Genomic DNA, 15,610 nt, shown 5'->3' with positions numbered 1-15,610 from the left:
GATGTATAGCTCTCATCAATGCTATTTAAAATGAATCTGCAATGTCAGGCTTTTTTCAGAGGAAGGATATTTGTAAATTTGCAAACCTTCTCAGCAAAGGTCGGAAGAAAACTTAGTGACATTTGAAATAGCAAGCAAAGATGTTTAATTTCAGCAACTTATAGAAATAGATTTTCCTCCTAAGATACAAATGTAACTTTCAAAAATGCTAACAAACAATAACAAATGTATGCCACCAAAACGTAGAGGCTTTGCTCCATGTTTCATGAAGAGGAGACTAAGAAGGTCCAAGATGACCTTCGGACGATCATGTGCCTGGAGAAGAGACAATATTGAAGACCACAATTCTTGGTAAGGAACGATTGGAAGGTTGAGTCTCTTACCACCTTTTCCCTTCATTTTTCCTAAGAATGCATGAATTTTCATTGTACTTTTTAAAGCTTTAATATTTTTAGCTTTACAATGAGCTAATTGCTGACCTATTTTATAACTCCTTGCTGAAGCCCAGCTGAAGTACAACTTTTTTTCTGTTCTTTTACTGTTTATTATTAAACTTCAAACCACTTTCATTTTCATTGTAAGGAAGTTCGTGATGAAAATGTACTTTTTTCTAACAGTACCGAAAGTCATCCAAATGGATTTATACAGGATTATATTACAATTTTTCTTCTTTCTAGATCTTAAAAAGAAAAAATTCTGGTATTTATTTCTTAACTTTTGATGGAAAAATTCCCTTTTTAAAAAACATTTTTGATTCTGGAAAAAACACTATCTCAATCTTACTTTGTGGACACTGGGTTATGATTTATCTTCTTCTCCTGTTCTTGGAAAGAACAACGTATTTTTAAAAATATTCCCCAAAAGATAAAATTTTCTGGGAAGCTTTTGAAAAAAGAATGTTCTCTTTTTTATTTGAATATAAACATATTTCATATTATATTTGAAAATATAAACAAAAATTTGATGGGACAACAACAACTTTGAGCCAATTATGATTGATGATATCCAAAAACAGAAAATACAGTTGGATTTGATTTGCAATAGGATGAATTGGAATCTTATCTGTTTTTGCCACATGTGAAGAAGTAAGTAATTGCTCTGAAAACTATAGATGCCAGAAAAGATGAAAAGGAATATGAATACAAGAAATTCTGACATAATGGAATAGATCAGTGATGGCGAACCTATGGCACGCATGCCACAGGTGGGACGTGGAGACAGTTGTCAGGGCACGTGAGGCACTGGCAAGCTGAGTTCACCTTTTTAAAAGCCATTTTTCGCCCTCCCCAGGCTCCAGAGGCTTTATAGGAGCCTGGGGAGGGCGAAAAGAGCCTCCCCCCACCCCTCCCCAGAGGCCCTCTGGAGGCTTCAGGGACCATCCGGAGGCTTCCCTGAAGCCTTCGGAATGCTTAAAACCACCCTCCAAGCAAACCGGAAGTGACTTCCTGTTTGCTCGGAGGGTGGTTTTAAGCGTTCCGAAGGCTTCAGGGACCGTCCGGAGGCTTCGGAGGGTCGTTTTAAGCGTTCCGAAGGCTTCAGGGAAGCCTCCGGATGGTCCCTGAAGCCTCCGGAGTGCCTCCAGGGGGGCGGGGGAGGCTCTTTTCGCCCTCCCCAGGCTCCTATAAAGCCTCTGGAGCCTGGGGAGGGCGAAAAAAGCATGTAAAAGTGGGGGGGGTCACGCGTTGTGCATGCATGCACACTGGGGGGGTTGCACATTGCATTATGGGTGTGGCACGCCCGCACACGACTCCCCCTGCGCTCCCCCCCCTTGTGGCACGCGAGCCAAAAAAGGTTAGCCATCGCTGGAATAGATGAATGATGGACTGGACTCTCTTGACAAGATGAACACTGTGCTTTTCAATAATAGATGCTGCAGAGCTATTTACAACAGAGATGTATGAACTTTGTAAATAAGAGGCAATTTTGGAAAAATTCTCAATTAAAATCCTAAGGAAAGGTTTTATTAAGAGATAAACAAAGGTATTGATCCTGAACAAATGAGAGATAATGCTTGGGGTGTTTTATAGTAGTTAAGTAGTTATAGTAGTTAAGAAACCATGTAGTTAAGAAACCATTATAATAGTTAAGAAACCATTGTAGAGTTTCTATGAGTAAATTACAAAAAAAAAGGCTTTGACTTTTAACTTTACTATTGCTTAACTTGTTAACTATTTTTTCTTCATATATAAATCATGTGAAAAAGAAAATACATCCTCTTTGCATTCTATGGCTTTATGTATCAGGATACAGTAAAAATTATCTGGCCTTAGCAGTGCTTAAAAGTAGGTAAATACAACTTCAGATGAACAATAACACATGGCATATTATATACCATGTCATATTCATTTTACAAGAGGAAAGCCAAAATAGAGAAGCCATGTGTGAAAAATTAAGTACATTGTTGTGGAGCAATTTTGGCCCATTCTTCTTTATAATATTGCTTCAGTTTATTAAGGTTTCATGGGTATTTGTTTATGCACAGCTCTCTTAAGGTCTTGCCACAGCATCTCAATCCGGTTGAGGTCTCGTCTTTGCCTGGGCCATTGCATCACCTTGATTCTTTTCTTTTTCAGTTATTCTGTTCTAGATTTCTTGGTTGACTCAATGACTGCAAGATGCCTGTGTCATGTGGCTACAAAACAAGTCCAAATCATCACCCCTCCACTATTGTGGCTTGATGTTTGGTCTGAGATGTTTGTGCTGATATGCTGTGTTTGGTTTCACCAAACACAGCACTGTGCATTATGGCCAAACATCTCAATTTTCTAAAGGACAGTATTTCAGAAGTCTTGTGATTTGATCAGATGTAACTCTACCAACTTAAGCCTTGCTTCCATGTTCTTTTTAGAGAAGATGTTTCTCCTGGCCACCTTTCCAAACAAACCATATTTGTTCAATCTTTTTCTAATTCTACAATATAACATTCTAACTCAGGCCTGAAGAATCTAAGATACAATTCTTGGATTTTTGCAATTTCTCTGAGCATTGCATGGTCTGGCCCCGAAGTAAATTTCTGGGACATCCATTCCTGGGAAGATTGGCAATTGTATTGAATGTTTTCCATTTCTGAGTAATCTTCTTCAGTGCAGAATAATGGATTTAAAATTATTTGGAAATGGCCTTATAACCTTTCCCAGACTGATGGGCAGCAACAATTGCTTCTCTAAGATCACTGCTGATGTCTTTATCCTTTGGTATTGTATTAACACACATCTCAATGCTGGAGATCAGCAAACTCCTAAAATTTCTGTTTTTATAGAGGTAATCACACTTGCTGATGATCAATTGATAAAGGATACTTGATTAGCTTCTTCAAACCTATAGAAGCAGTAAGGAAGTACTTAGTTTTTTGCATACAGGTTCCCCATTTTGGCTTTATTTTTCTAAAAGAAATGATAACATAGTGGTTTTCTTCTGAGGTTGTATTTATCTACTTTTAACAACTGTAAAGGACCTGATGATTTTTACTATGTTCTGATCCATAAAAGAACTCAAGGACTATACAATATATGACAGGTCAAATGAGTTGCAAATACATGTAGAAGTTTATAAATTTTGGACCTGCTTTGCAAGGAGGGGAAACTATTATTGCTGCAATGTATTTGTCATTGTTCAAATAAATTTTGTTTTGTTTTTTGTTCTTTTAATTCACATTTTTAATATTCTTGTCTAGTTTTGTTTTGTCTTTGCTAATTTTTTCCTTTGGATTTTAATCTTTTGTATAAAATAAACATTTTGAGAAAAATCAATAACAAATTTAACTGTAGATCAGATTTTTCTCAAATTTCAGTTGTTTCATTATGGTAAATTTCTTTCTTAGATACAATCACAACCTATGTAACAAGCATTACATAATCACAAAATGGCTTAATGAAGAAAACAAGCACAATCAATGTTAAGAACTTGGATTGGAGAATATATATTTTTCTAATTGTGAACCAAATAGAATCAACAATATGTGGCTCTCCAGATGTTAAACTGGAATACACTTGGAATACTGCATCCAGTTACATACACTTGGAATATTGCATCCAGTTTTGGTTGTCACAATGTTGAATCTCTAGAAAGAGTGCCAAGAAGAGCAACAAAGATGATTAGGGACTGGAGGCTAAAACATATAAAGAACAGTTGCTAGAATTGAGTATGTCTAGTTAAATTAAAAGAAGGAGTAGGGGTGACATGATAGCAATGTTCAGATATCTCAAGCGTTGCCACAAAGAAGAGGGAGTCAAGCTATTCTCCAAAGTACCTGAGAGCAGGACAAGAAGCACTGGATAGAAACTTATTAAGGAGAGAAGCAACCTAGAACTAAGAAGAAATTTCCTGGCAGCTAGAACAATTAATAAGTAGAACAACTTGCCTCCAGAAATTGTGAATGCTCCAACACCGGACGTTTTTAAGGAGAGATTGTGTAATCATTTGTCTGAAGTAGTGTAGGGTTTCCTGCCTGGCAGGGGGTTGGAGTAGAAAAGGGGTCAACAACCTTTCAGATCTCAGGGACCACTAAATTCATAATTTTAAATCCCACGGACCACTATATGAATTTTTTAAAAAGATAAATACCGTGTTTTCCCCAAAATAAGACAGAGCCTTATTTTCTTTTGACCCCTGAAATAAGCACTTGGCATTATTTTCAGGGAGGTCTTATTATTTTTGAGGTGCAAGAGGAGGCAAGTGTGGTCACCTTATGGCTGTTGCTGTGTTGCAATATTTTCAGGGAGGGCTTATTTTCAGGGGAGGGCTTATTTTAGTGCATGCGCACAAAAGCCCGATTGGGCTTATTATCTGGGGAGGACTTATTTTCAGGAAAACGGTAGTATTCAGTGCAATATAAAAAATGCAAATAATTTTTCCAACATTTTCCACCAACGTTTTCTTGTGGACCACCAGTGGTCCACAGTCCACTGGACTAGAAGGCCTCCAAGGTCCCTTCCAACTCTGTTATTCTGTTCTGTTCTTATTCTTATCTTATTCTTACCTTATTCTTATCTGTTCTATTCATTCCCAGTCCTCAAACATATAACATATTCTGCTGTTTATTGTCATATATTTACTTCCCAGAAATATTTTAAGGATTTAAGACAGGGGTCCTCAAACTTTTTAAACAGGGGGCCAATTCACGGTACCTCAGACTGTTGAAGGGCTGGACCGGCTGGGTGTGCGTGGCTAGGTAGTCATGTGACTGGGTGGGCATGGCTAGGTCATGTGACTAGATGGGTGTGGCCAATTTAAACAATGCACACAAATTAAACTTTAATTTGCTTTGCTCCTGGGGGTATTTTATTTGCTTCTGTTTGCATGTTGCTCTTTTGGTTGCCTTTTCTTTTTACTAGATCATTTTTTCAGTTGTTTAGGACTCTAGTGGTCCACTTCAGGAAACTCAGTTTTGCAGCAATTCTTCCCAACCCCCAGGAGCTTGAGAAAACTCTCTTTCTCTCTTTCTCCCCTTCCTTCTCTCTGTCTTTCTCTCTTTTCTCTCTCTTTCTCTCTCCCCCCTCTCTCTTTATCTATCTTCTGGAGGTGGGGGAGGTAAAAAAATGGACTGCCAATTTTTTGGATTCCTGGGGCATCTGTGCCCCAGGAATCACCTCCCCACCTCCAGGCCAAAAACAGGCAAAATGGCATGTTTCTGGGTCAAAAATAGGCCATTTTCACCCATTTTTTGACTTTTTGGGTTTTTGTGCACCCCGCTTTTCACCTACCCTCCTCCAGAACATCTCTGCAGGCCAAAATTGTTGGCTCTACCTTTTAGTTCCAGCCTGTGGGGCTCGCGAAGGTAAGTCCTGTGCTCGGCCAAAGGGTGGGCGGGGTGATGTGGGTGGGGTAGCCTCATGGTCTTGCGTGGGCTGGATTAATGGCTTCAGCATGTGGCCATCGGCCGTAGTTTGAGGACTCATGATTTAAGATTAATAAAGAGAACCAGTTTGGAGCATCAGACTAGAAACTAGGACACCATGAGTTCCAGTCCCCCTGAGACAAAAAGCCAGTTGGGTGCTCTTGGGCCAGTCACTCTCAGCCCTAGGAATAAAGGAATGGCAAACCACTTCTAAAATCTAGTAGTTCTAGTAGTTTTCTAGTAGAAAAAGTAGTTCCTAAGTATTTTGTGAGAATATGGCTCAATATCCAGAAAATAGCAATAGCACTTAGACTTATATACCGCTTCACAGTTCTTTACAGTCCTCTCTAAATAATTTACAGAGAGCATATTGCCCCCCAAAATCTGGGTCTTCATAAGCTTTGCATTTCAGAATTAAATCCAATGCAGAATTCCTTTTAACTTAGAAACCACTTTTGACATATAATTCTTTGTATCAGTTTGTATCGTGTTTCAAATGTGGAGTTCTCTTAATATACAATCTTAGCTTTCTAAATTTCAAGAATCTGTTAAATAAGGATGGATCTTTCATTACTTAGACAGAAATTATTATTATTATTTTATTATTTATACAATCTTATTACTGCTGTTGAGATGTATATATTACTCATATTCTAACATTGAGAGTTTTTAAAATAATAGTATATACGATATATTCATTTACATAAAACTAATTAATGAAGCTAATTAACAAATAAAACTGGTTAATGACCAAATGAAATGATCTAAATAACTATATAATTTATCTAACTTTAGGTAAAAATCTACCTTACAAATTTAGTCCAATTTAATTTTGTGATGCTGGTAAAATCCCTGTGTACTATTATACTTTATTTTTTCTTTTCTTTTGCCTTTTTTATTTTGACTAGTTTAATTTTCTATTTTCATTCTCAAAAATATGTAATAAAATATAATAATAGAAACAACTATCCTAATAACAATCATAAGAACAAGATAGGCAGGATTGTTTCCTATTGATCTGAGAATAATAGGCAATTATGCACAATAAGTACTCTTTTTTTTCATTTTGTTGCTATTTTAACTCCCTTGTTTGGGTATTTAACAGAAACAGAGGGGACAAAATAATAGTTTCTTCCCATTGAGAGTGCTGGCAACATGCCTAATAAACTTAATGGAGAATGCTCAGAACTGTTTCTTTGAAAAACAAAACTCATTACAAACGCCATTTCCCCCGAAAGTACAGTTGTGGATTTCAGTGATAGTTAAATTTGCACTCCCCCTCTCAAATATTAATAGCAAATCTTTTACTTAAGAAAGTCCTAAACAGGAATTAATCTAATTGCAAAAATAAATATTCTCCACTGTTCGTCTGTTAATGTGTCCTTGACTCATACTGATTCCTTCTGCCAATTTTTAATTAGAAGCTGGAGAAACATCATCCAATTATTCACCATTTTAAGTACAATAATAGGCAGAATTACTGCAAAAGGTTTGTTCCATGCTTGTCCATTGTTTACCCCAATGTTTTTCAATCATCCCTAAAATGTTTGGACTTCAACTCCCAACATGCCCCAGTGGAATAAGATCGGAGTCAAGGAGTGGTTAATGATACATTGAGAAGTCAAATGGCACCACCTTGTGTAAATTACTCCTCTATTCTTTATCCTCTAAAACATATGGCTTTATTCAGGACTCATTGGGAAAAGAGACTCTACATATTTGAAGATACTCCTTGACACGTTTGCATTAACAAAATTGTTCAATTATAACTCATGTTTCTATAAAAATCATCAAATCATAATTATAACAAGTTTTACATCTGTCCCTCCTTCTGCCTCTTCCCCTCATTTTTTTAAAAGTAAAATCTTACCTCAGAATAAAAATAAAGATCTCTTACCAGGCAATCTTACAGGTTTCCATGGCGCAGAGTTTGGCACATAAGCTTGTTTAGTTGCAGTAACTATTAGCTGACTGTCCAGCTTATACTGAAACTTGATGAAGGCAGTGCCATCTGCTCTGGTGTTTCCTGAAGCAATTGGAACCTGGTTGGTAAAAATCTCGATAAAGGCTTCTGTGACTGGCTGATGTGTGCTGGCATCACTGACATGAACCTTCAGAGTCACTTCTGCAACAAAAACAGAATGTTAATTAGCACCTTTCACCTTGGTAACATGATAGAAACAAGGCAAAAGTGGAAAGGAGAGGACCAAAGGTTTTATCTTGACTTGAAATTTTCCTGTATGTAGAAGTGTTCCTTGCCAGTGATGGAGCAATAACTAGTGTTGTCTGAAAGTTGTAGCCAAAAATTCATGCTGGTGGCCACAGTGGGGCAACACATCTTAAAAAATAAACAGAGCTTCAGTCATACCACTATGACTGCCAGCTTGAATTTTTTGACCTCTTATGGACACCACTATGCCTGCATGACAAATAGATTCCCAAGAAGAATTTATAATTATATGGTCAAGTATAATCAAATAGTAAGAAGGAAGCAACTATTGGTGGTCTGGAAGTACAGTTTTGGGGAGAATGAGAGATTAAGAGGGGCTGTTGGAAGATATTTGGGAGGGGAAAGGCCACATGACAGCATCCTTCTCCTTATATTACTGCTTCCATCTAGCAGAGATTACCAGCCCACCATACCAAAACAGCATCCAAGCAGCTCAGAAGGAGTAAGCTATGCTATTATCCTTAAACCAGAATATCAAACACACATATGGGACAGGACAGAATGACTAGATCTGACATGTGGATGCTCTTTAACTAAGTTGGCTATTGCCTCCGTAAGTAGAATAGTGATAAAATTATGCAGTGGTCAAAGAAAATCCAGACAAGCTGTTTCATATAATTGTTTGAAAGAAACAAGAACCGCATGACTGCAACTCAATCACACACATCTCTTTCCATGCAAAGGTAACAAAACAGTGATTCAGAAACTGGAAATTTAGGAAAAGATTGAGACTAAAATGATTTAAAGAGAGGAAAGGAAGAAGAAGCATGAGCAAGAGAGTACAAGTATATACAGGGTCAGGTAAAGTTCCAAAGGCCAGAATATACTATAAGACGAGTAAGAAAAGTATCATTTTAATGGAATTTACAAAGTCCTCTGCCTCCAAATCACTGAGGCAGATGTGAGGATTGTGCACCTTATATTAAGGTTTCAGAACCACATCCATCTGTCATAAAGGAGAGCAGCAGAAGTTGAGAGAATCTATCTGTCATGAAGGAGATCAGTGGATGTTAAGAGAGCCAGGTTAAGCTAATGGTTAAGGCACCAGGCCAGAAAGCAGGAAATTATGTTTCAAGTTCCTCCTTAGCCATGAAAGCCATCTGGTTGACCTTAAGCCAACCACTCTCTCTCAACCCATCACCTCATAGTTTTTTTGTTGTAGAGAAAAGTGTGTTGGATAGGACTAAATTCCAGTGCAAACCAACAATATCCTTCGCAACTTTCCAAGTCCTGTGTGAATCCAAGACTTGGGATTACAAGTCACCTACTAAATAGAGCAGCAAGATACATACTACAACCCAAAGGGACCCTTAAGTGCACTTGAGTTTTTTTTTTAAATTAATACTTCAGCAGTTCTTCCAGTGTTTAAAAGGAAAGATCACTTTCTTTCTGGTGAAGAAAGCAACTTTTTTAAAAACAGCTGTAAAATTTTACATTGACTAAAGAAAAACGCTTTCGGTTTTATTTTTACTATAGCTAGTCCTTGTTACAACTGTAATTGATCCAGAAATTACAGTCTTAAGTCATGCCTGTTGTTAACCACGTGATCATGTGTGATTTTACAACCTTTTGTGTAGTAGTCTTTAAGAGAACACAGCAGTGTTAAGTAAATGTGTGGTTATTAAGCAAACCCATTTTAGCTAATGGCCTTTTTTTGTTGGAAGCTGAAAGTAAATTATTGCTTCCAGCAAAAAAAAAAAAAAAACCCCAAAAAACATTGTAAGTTGCAGTCACATAACTATGGGAGTCTGCAAATGGTTGTAAATGCAGATTGGTTGCCAAGTACCCAAATGCGATCATGTGACTGGGGAGAGGAGTCTTTGTAACTTTGACTGGTCATAAATCCAGGATTACCTGTATTTGTATTTGAAACATTTTATAAAAGGTGAAGATGAACAAATAAATGGGATGGGGGGAGGGGGAAAACCCCCAAAACAGAGACAGAACATAACTACCAAAAGAAAAATATCAGAATAAAATCAAAGGGATTCAGCTCACTTAAATTTTCTACAGAAGTGATTTCCCTTGCTGCTTGTAATGAACAAAGATATTTTCTCTCTCTCTGGATTCCATCCTATCTGTCCTTTGGAGCTTTGTCTGATCTTGTATACACTTGTTGCTCTCTTGCTCATCTCTCTCTCTCTCTCCTCCAAGCTGTCAGATTGGGATCAGGTTAACAGTACCAACTACAGATAATGGAAGGTGCTAAATGTGTGTTTTATTTAAAATTCCCATATCTTCAGAAAATCTTTTATCCACTCATATTTTTCAGCACATTATGGAAAGCATTAGTCATTTTAGAACTCACCCTATGAAAAAGTACTGTCTGTGCTGTCCAAATTTTTCAACCTCCTACACATACTTTATTTTCATTCTCCAATAATGCCACCATAGTAACCATCCAGTTATGTCTTGGTAAAAAAAAAACCCAGTAGTTTTTGTGTAGGGGCGATCAATCTATACAATACAATACAATAGCAGAGTGGAACGGACCTTGGAGGTCTTCTAGTCCAACCTCCTGCCTAGGCAGGAAACCCTATACTGTTTCAGACAAATGGCTATCCAACATCTTCTTAAAGACTTCCAGTGTTGGGGCATTCACAACTTCTGGAGGCAAGCTGTTCCACTGATTAATTGTTCTAACTGTCAGGAAATTTCTCCTCAGTTCTAAGTTGCTTCTCTCCTTGATTAGTTTCCACCCATTGCTTCTTGTTCTACCCTCTGGTGCTCTGGAGAATAGTTTGACTCCCTCTTCTTTGTGGCAACCCCTGAAATATTGGAACACTGCTATCATGTCTCCCCTAGTCCTTCTAAACTAGACATACCCAGTTCCTGCAACCGTTCTTCATATGTTTTAGTCTCCAGTCCCCAATCATCTTTGTTGCTCTTCTCTGCACTTTTTCTAGAGTTTCTACTATATCATTCAAGCCAAACAATTCTGATCAGCATTTTCCAATCCACTCAATGATTAAACGTTGATATATAATATGATCAAATGTGGAAAGTTTAGGCAGAAAGATAAGCAGCTGACCTAACACTGAAAATATCTTCCCACTGTGTAATTTGAATATCCAGGGAGAAGGGAAAATAAATTTTAAAAGGTTAGAAGTAGTAAAAGCAAATTATTATGTCATCCAAATGGTCTTTCCCAACATGTCATTAGCCTTAAACTAAAAATTTCCTGTTGTCCCAAGCCACTCGTACATTTATCCCCCATGAATTTGTAAACTGCCCATAATCAGAATTTATAGCAACAAAATTCTTGACATCCATACAGAATGATGACATGTACAGAAGGTGGGTGGATTATAAACTGTAAGATAATGCAATTTTTAGCTTGGTACAAAACGTTAAATCAGTTCTTCTAAACTGAGGAATTCTACCATATTTCAGAGGGAAGAAATATTAGATAAGTTGAATCTAATGTTGAACTTCAAACGGCAACAAGTCTCTGCCACTCCCAATTAGGTTGCTCATATGAATGAATGTTCCCAGTCTTGTTCTTTTTTTAAAAGCCATTAAAGATAAGTTATCACACTCACAGGAAACGAAGCCAGCAATATTAACACTCTCAGACAAAATTAAGTTTAACAAAAAATAGAAAGACAGCTGAATCTGTGAAATGAAATAATTAAAATGTTAAAAGTTATATTTATGTAGTTATTTATGAAGTACAGCTAAATTATCTTAAATTAATTTCATTTTTCTCAATATTTCTATGTGATACAGCCATTGTAAAATTATGTTTGTGTTCAATTTGAAGGAGTATATCATACTCACAAGTTTTTCAGGAAGCAAAACTTTAAAAAAAGTATCTGACACTTTAGCCACAGAACCTCTCAGTAAATAAATTTAAAATCAGTGCTATTTAGAATCAGCCACGGTTCAATGGCTAAAATAGTTCCTAGTTTCACCACAGGAAGAAGGGAATATGGAGAGTTAAGCCAAGTGTATAATTTTTGAAAAAATATGAATGTGAAAATTGCTAAACATTCTTTCAGTTTTTTATTGAGCAAACTTTGAAACACTTCTACAATTTTACTACCCTATGTAGATATACCAGCTGAACATTTTTCTATTTTATTAAAATCACAGAAAAGGTTATAATTTAATATATCTCTGTATATAAACAATATAAATTCATGTATAATAAATGAGCAAAATATGCATTCAATACTATATATTGTCATATTATCTGCTAATGTAATATTGGTAATGTTCACTTCTAAAGATTTGTTCAAATGCAATTTACCCCATTCTAAATTTTGATATATCTACTTGGAATGCCTTTATATAGAAATTCTTCAAAGTAAATTGGTAATCTTTGATTTAATCAATCTTTTGGTAAAGGGATGTCCAAATCAATCAATCATCCATCCATCCATCCATCCATCCATCCATCCATCCATCCATCCATCCATCATCTATCTATCTATCTCAAGAACAGTTACAATACTTGTATAATTACTTAATTGAACTCAAATTGAGTCTTTGGGGTAAAATCTCACCCAAACAGAAACATTATTGATTTAATGGATAAAACCTGAAATTAATGTATTTGGATGACAATGGAATACAAATTAAGAGTACTTAGGATACCCAAAGTCTACAAATCATGTATTTATTGTACCACTATTTGCATATAACACATACATTTTCTAAAGCAAAATTCTTTTATATTTGAAGATGAATTTTCCCCCAATAAATACATGCATAGGAATTAGTCCCTTTTTAAAAGAAGTATGAAAAGATCTCTGATATATTAATGCAAAAGTTGTAACAGAAGTTACCTAGTTGCTTTGTATATTGAATCTCACCTTGCCTTCCTATAAAGTCTCCTAGGATTTCTAGGGATGAAATGATGTCATTATTCTACAGTCTTTATGTCTTCTTATTCATGTGCCATTTTTAAGTAAACTGCTGTACCCCCCCTTTCATATAAGTAATAGAGATATTAAATTACAGGACTAGTTACAGAAAACCTCTTTAAATATTACTGCAACCAAAATTAGAAGAGTGCTGCTTTCGAAGCAAGAATATCAACTGTATACTGTATCTGACTGTATACCATCAGAATTTAGAATTACTATGTCATCCTTATTTACTGTGTGTGACAAACTCCTGACTTTGATATGGCATCACAATATTTGCTAAACATTTCCTAAATTGACTGCATACCTCAATAAATGGAAGTCAGGTTTGTTTCTCCAAATAATTAGTCCATGTAGTCCATTTATACAAAGACAAATGGGTGACTATTAGACTGTGCCTTTGTAATTCCATTCAAAATGATTAGGAAGACAGATACATTGCTTAGACCCAGGACAATATAGCTGGAACATACTGTAGCCCTTCAGTGGGCAAAACAATAACTCATCTACCCACAGAAACTCCTTTCATTTACTACCTACATTTTACCAACTTGGGGAGAAATGCTCAAGAAAAAGTAAGAAGAAACAAAAGGCCTGTTTATAAACACATATAAACATCCCTAATGTGCCAAGCCGCGGGAGCTGGGGGGCGGGCAGAGCGCCACGTGGTTTGGTGCCTTAGGGATACCCCCTAGGTCAGTGAATGGCGCTCTGCCCGGCTGGAGAGGGGGTTTGCCGGGTGGCTGCTCATGAGCGTGGTCACCTCATGGCTGCTTTGCCCCTGAGGCTGTGCCCGGCTCTTCGGTAGCCCGCTTGCAAAGGAGCAGCTACCTGGCAACTCCCCCCTCTGGCCAGGCAGAATGCCATTCCCCAACCTAGTGGTATCCTGGAGGCCGCAAGCAATCTGGCTCCCGCGGCTTGGTGCCTTCAGGATATCGCTAGGTCAGTGAGCGGTGCTCTGCCTGGCTGGGGGGGGGTTGTCCAGGGGGCTTATTTTTGGGGGTGGGCTTATATTTTTGCCCACGCGAAAAATGTGACAAAGCGTTAGTTTCAGGACAGGTCATATTTTCGGGAAAACACGGTAGACTTTAAACCTGAGATTTTTTTATTGGGAATATTACCAGAAATATACAATAGAGATTTGAAATATTTGATTGTAAACGTGTTAACGGCAGCTAGAATTGTATTGCAAAAAATTGGAAAAATGAGAAAATACCAACGTAGGAGGAAGTTATTCAGAAAATAATGGAAGTTGCTGAAACGAGTAAATTGACATTTGAAATTAGAGAACAAGAAGATGAACAACTTTATAAGGTATGGGACTTACTCTACCAGTGGTTAGATAAAAAAAACATGAAAATGAAAAATGTTGGATTTTTTTATAATATAAGAATAATAGAATAATACAGATAACAATACAAAGGTATATGATCATTGAATAGATTTAGGATGATGTAGTGAATTGTTATAATATAAATGAATCTAATACCTAGAATATTTCAAAATGAAGGAATAATAATTATAGTCAAATAAATGATGTACAATTATAATAATGTATACATATATACTAGATTGATAATTTGTGATTTTAGATACAATTGAAAGTGAGGACTATGGAAATGATGCACAAAAACTTTGCAACCAAACAACATGCTGTATGATTGAAGAAGGTTCTATGTGTTATGTGTTGTCTGTCTGTCTGTCCAAAAAAGAAAAATATTCTTTAAAAAAAAAGAGAGAGAGAAGGAAAAGGAACAAGAAATGATATTCAACAATTTTTGGGTTTGCGGAAATACCATCCCAAGAAAATATAAATTAAGAGCTGGAAGAGACACCTGCAACAATAGAAAAAGAAAGGAAGAGAGGAAATAAGAAAAGGAGGGAAGAGAGAGGTGAGGAGAGGAAGATGGAAGGGAGAAGGAGAGAGGGTAGGAAGGGGAAGGGGTAGAGAGAAGTAGGGGAGAGGGAAGGGAAGAAGGAAGGGAAAGGAGAGGAGGAAAGAAGAAAGTAGAGAAGGGAGGAAGGGAGAGAAAGGGAGAGAGGAGAGGAAGAAGAGGGAAGAAAGAGAGGAGAGGAAGATGGGAGGAGAGAAAGAGAGGAGAGAGAGAGGAGGAAGGGGAAGAGAGGAGGAGGGGAGAGCTAAGGGAAGAAGGAAGGGAAAGGAAGAAGGAAGGAAGTAGAGAAGGGAGGGAGGGAGAAAAAAAGGGAGAAGAAGGTGGTTTCAAAACAAGCGAGGGATGGTAAACAAAACAACCCCAAATGGAATATTATAATGCTATAATGACAAATGTATAAGAACCATGAATGTAAAAAAAGAATAATAACTATGTGAATGTATACCTATAATTGTATGTAAAACAAAAAACTTTATATTAAAAAAAACAAAACAGATGTTCTCTCTGTTTCTACTACTTGGACATCCCCAGTCTAAATTTTAATCAGAAGCTATATAGAATAACCTGCTGGTTTTTTGAGCTGGCTTTTTCATTTGTTCTTCATGTTGTTCCTTTTTTTCTAAAAAGAATCATATTTCATGACTTCACCATAAGGCGATGGCGAACCTTTTTTGGCTCGCGTGCCATAAGTGGGGGGAGCGCAGGAGGGTCGTGTGCAGGTGTGCCGCACCTATAATGCAATGCGCGACCCCCCCAGTTCGCATGCGTGCACTACAGG

The 15,610-nt window shown here is 37.0% G+C and overlaps 1 protein-coding gene across 3 annotated transcripts in view; it reads right to left on the bottom strand.

The window, feature by feature from the left end:
* The window catches only part of FAM171A1 (family with sequence similarity 171 member A1), a 118,822-nt gene that overhangs the window by 48,444 nt on the left and 54,768 nt on the right, over window positions 1-15,610 (bottom strand). For 2 of the 3 annotated variants that reach the window (XM_081933746.1, XM_081933748.1), the window contains exon 2: window positions 7,734-7,961. In XM_081933746.1, the coding sequence (XP_081789872.1) occupies window positions 7,734-7,961 (228 nt within the window). The remainder of the gene's footprint in view (window positions 1-7,733; window positions 7,962-15,610) is intronic. The other variant, XM_081933747.1, reaches the window with a different exon arrangement.

This window comes from Natrix helvetica, assembly GCF_964273705.1.
Source record: "Natrix helvetica genome assembly, chromosome: Z".
NCBI classification, from domain to species: Eukaryota; Metazoa; Chordata; class Lepidosauria; order Squamata; family Natricidae; genus Natrix; species Natrix helvetica.
The sequence above is the reverse complement of the archived record's forward strand: the minus strand, read 5'-3'. Positions and strand labels throughout refer to the sequence as shown.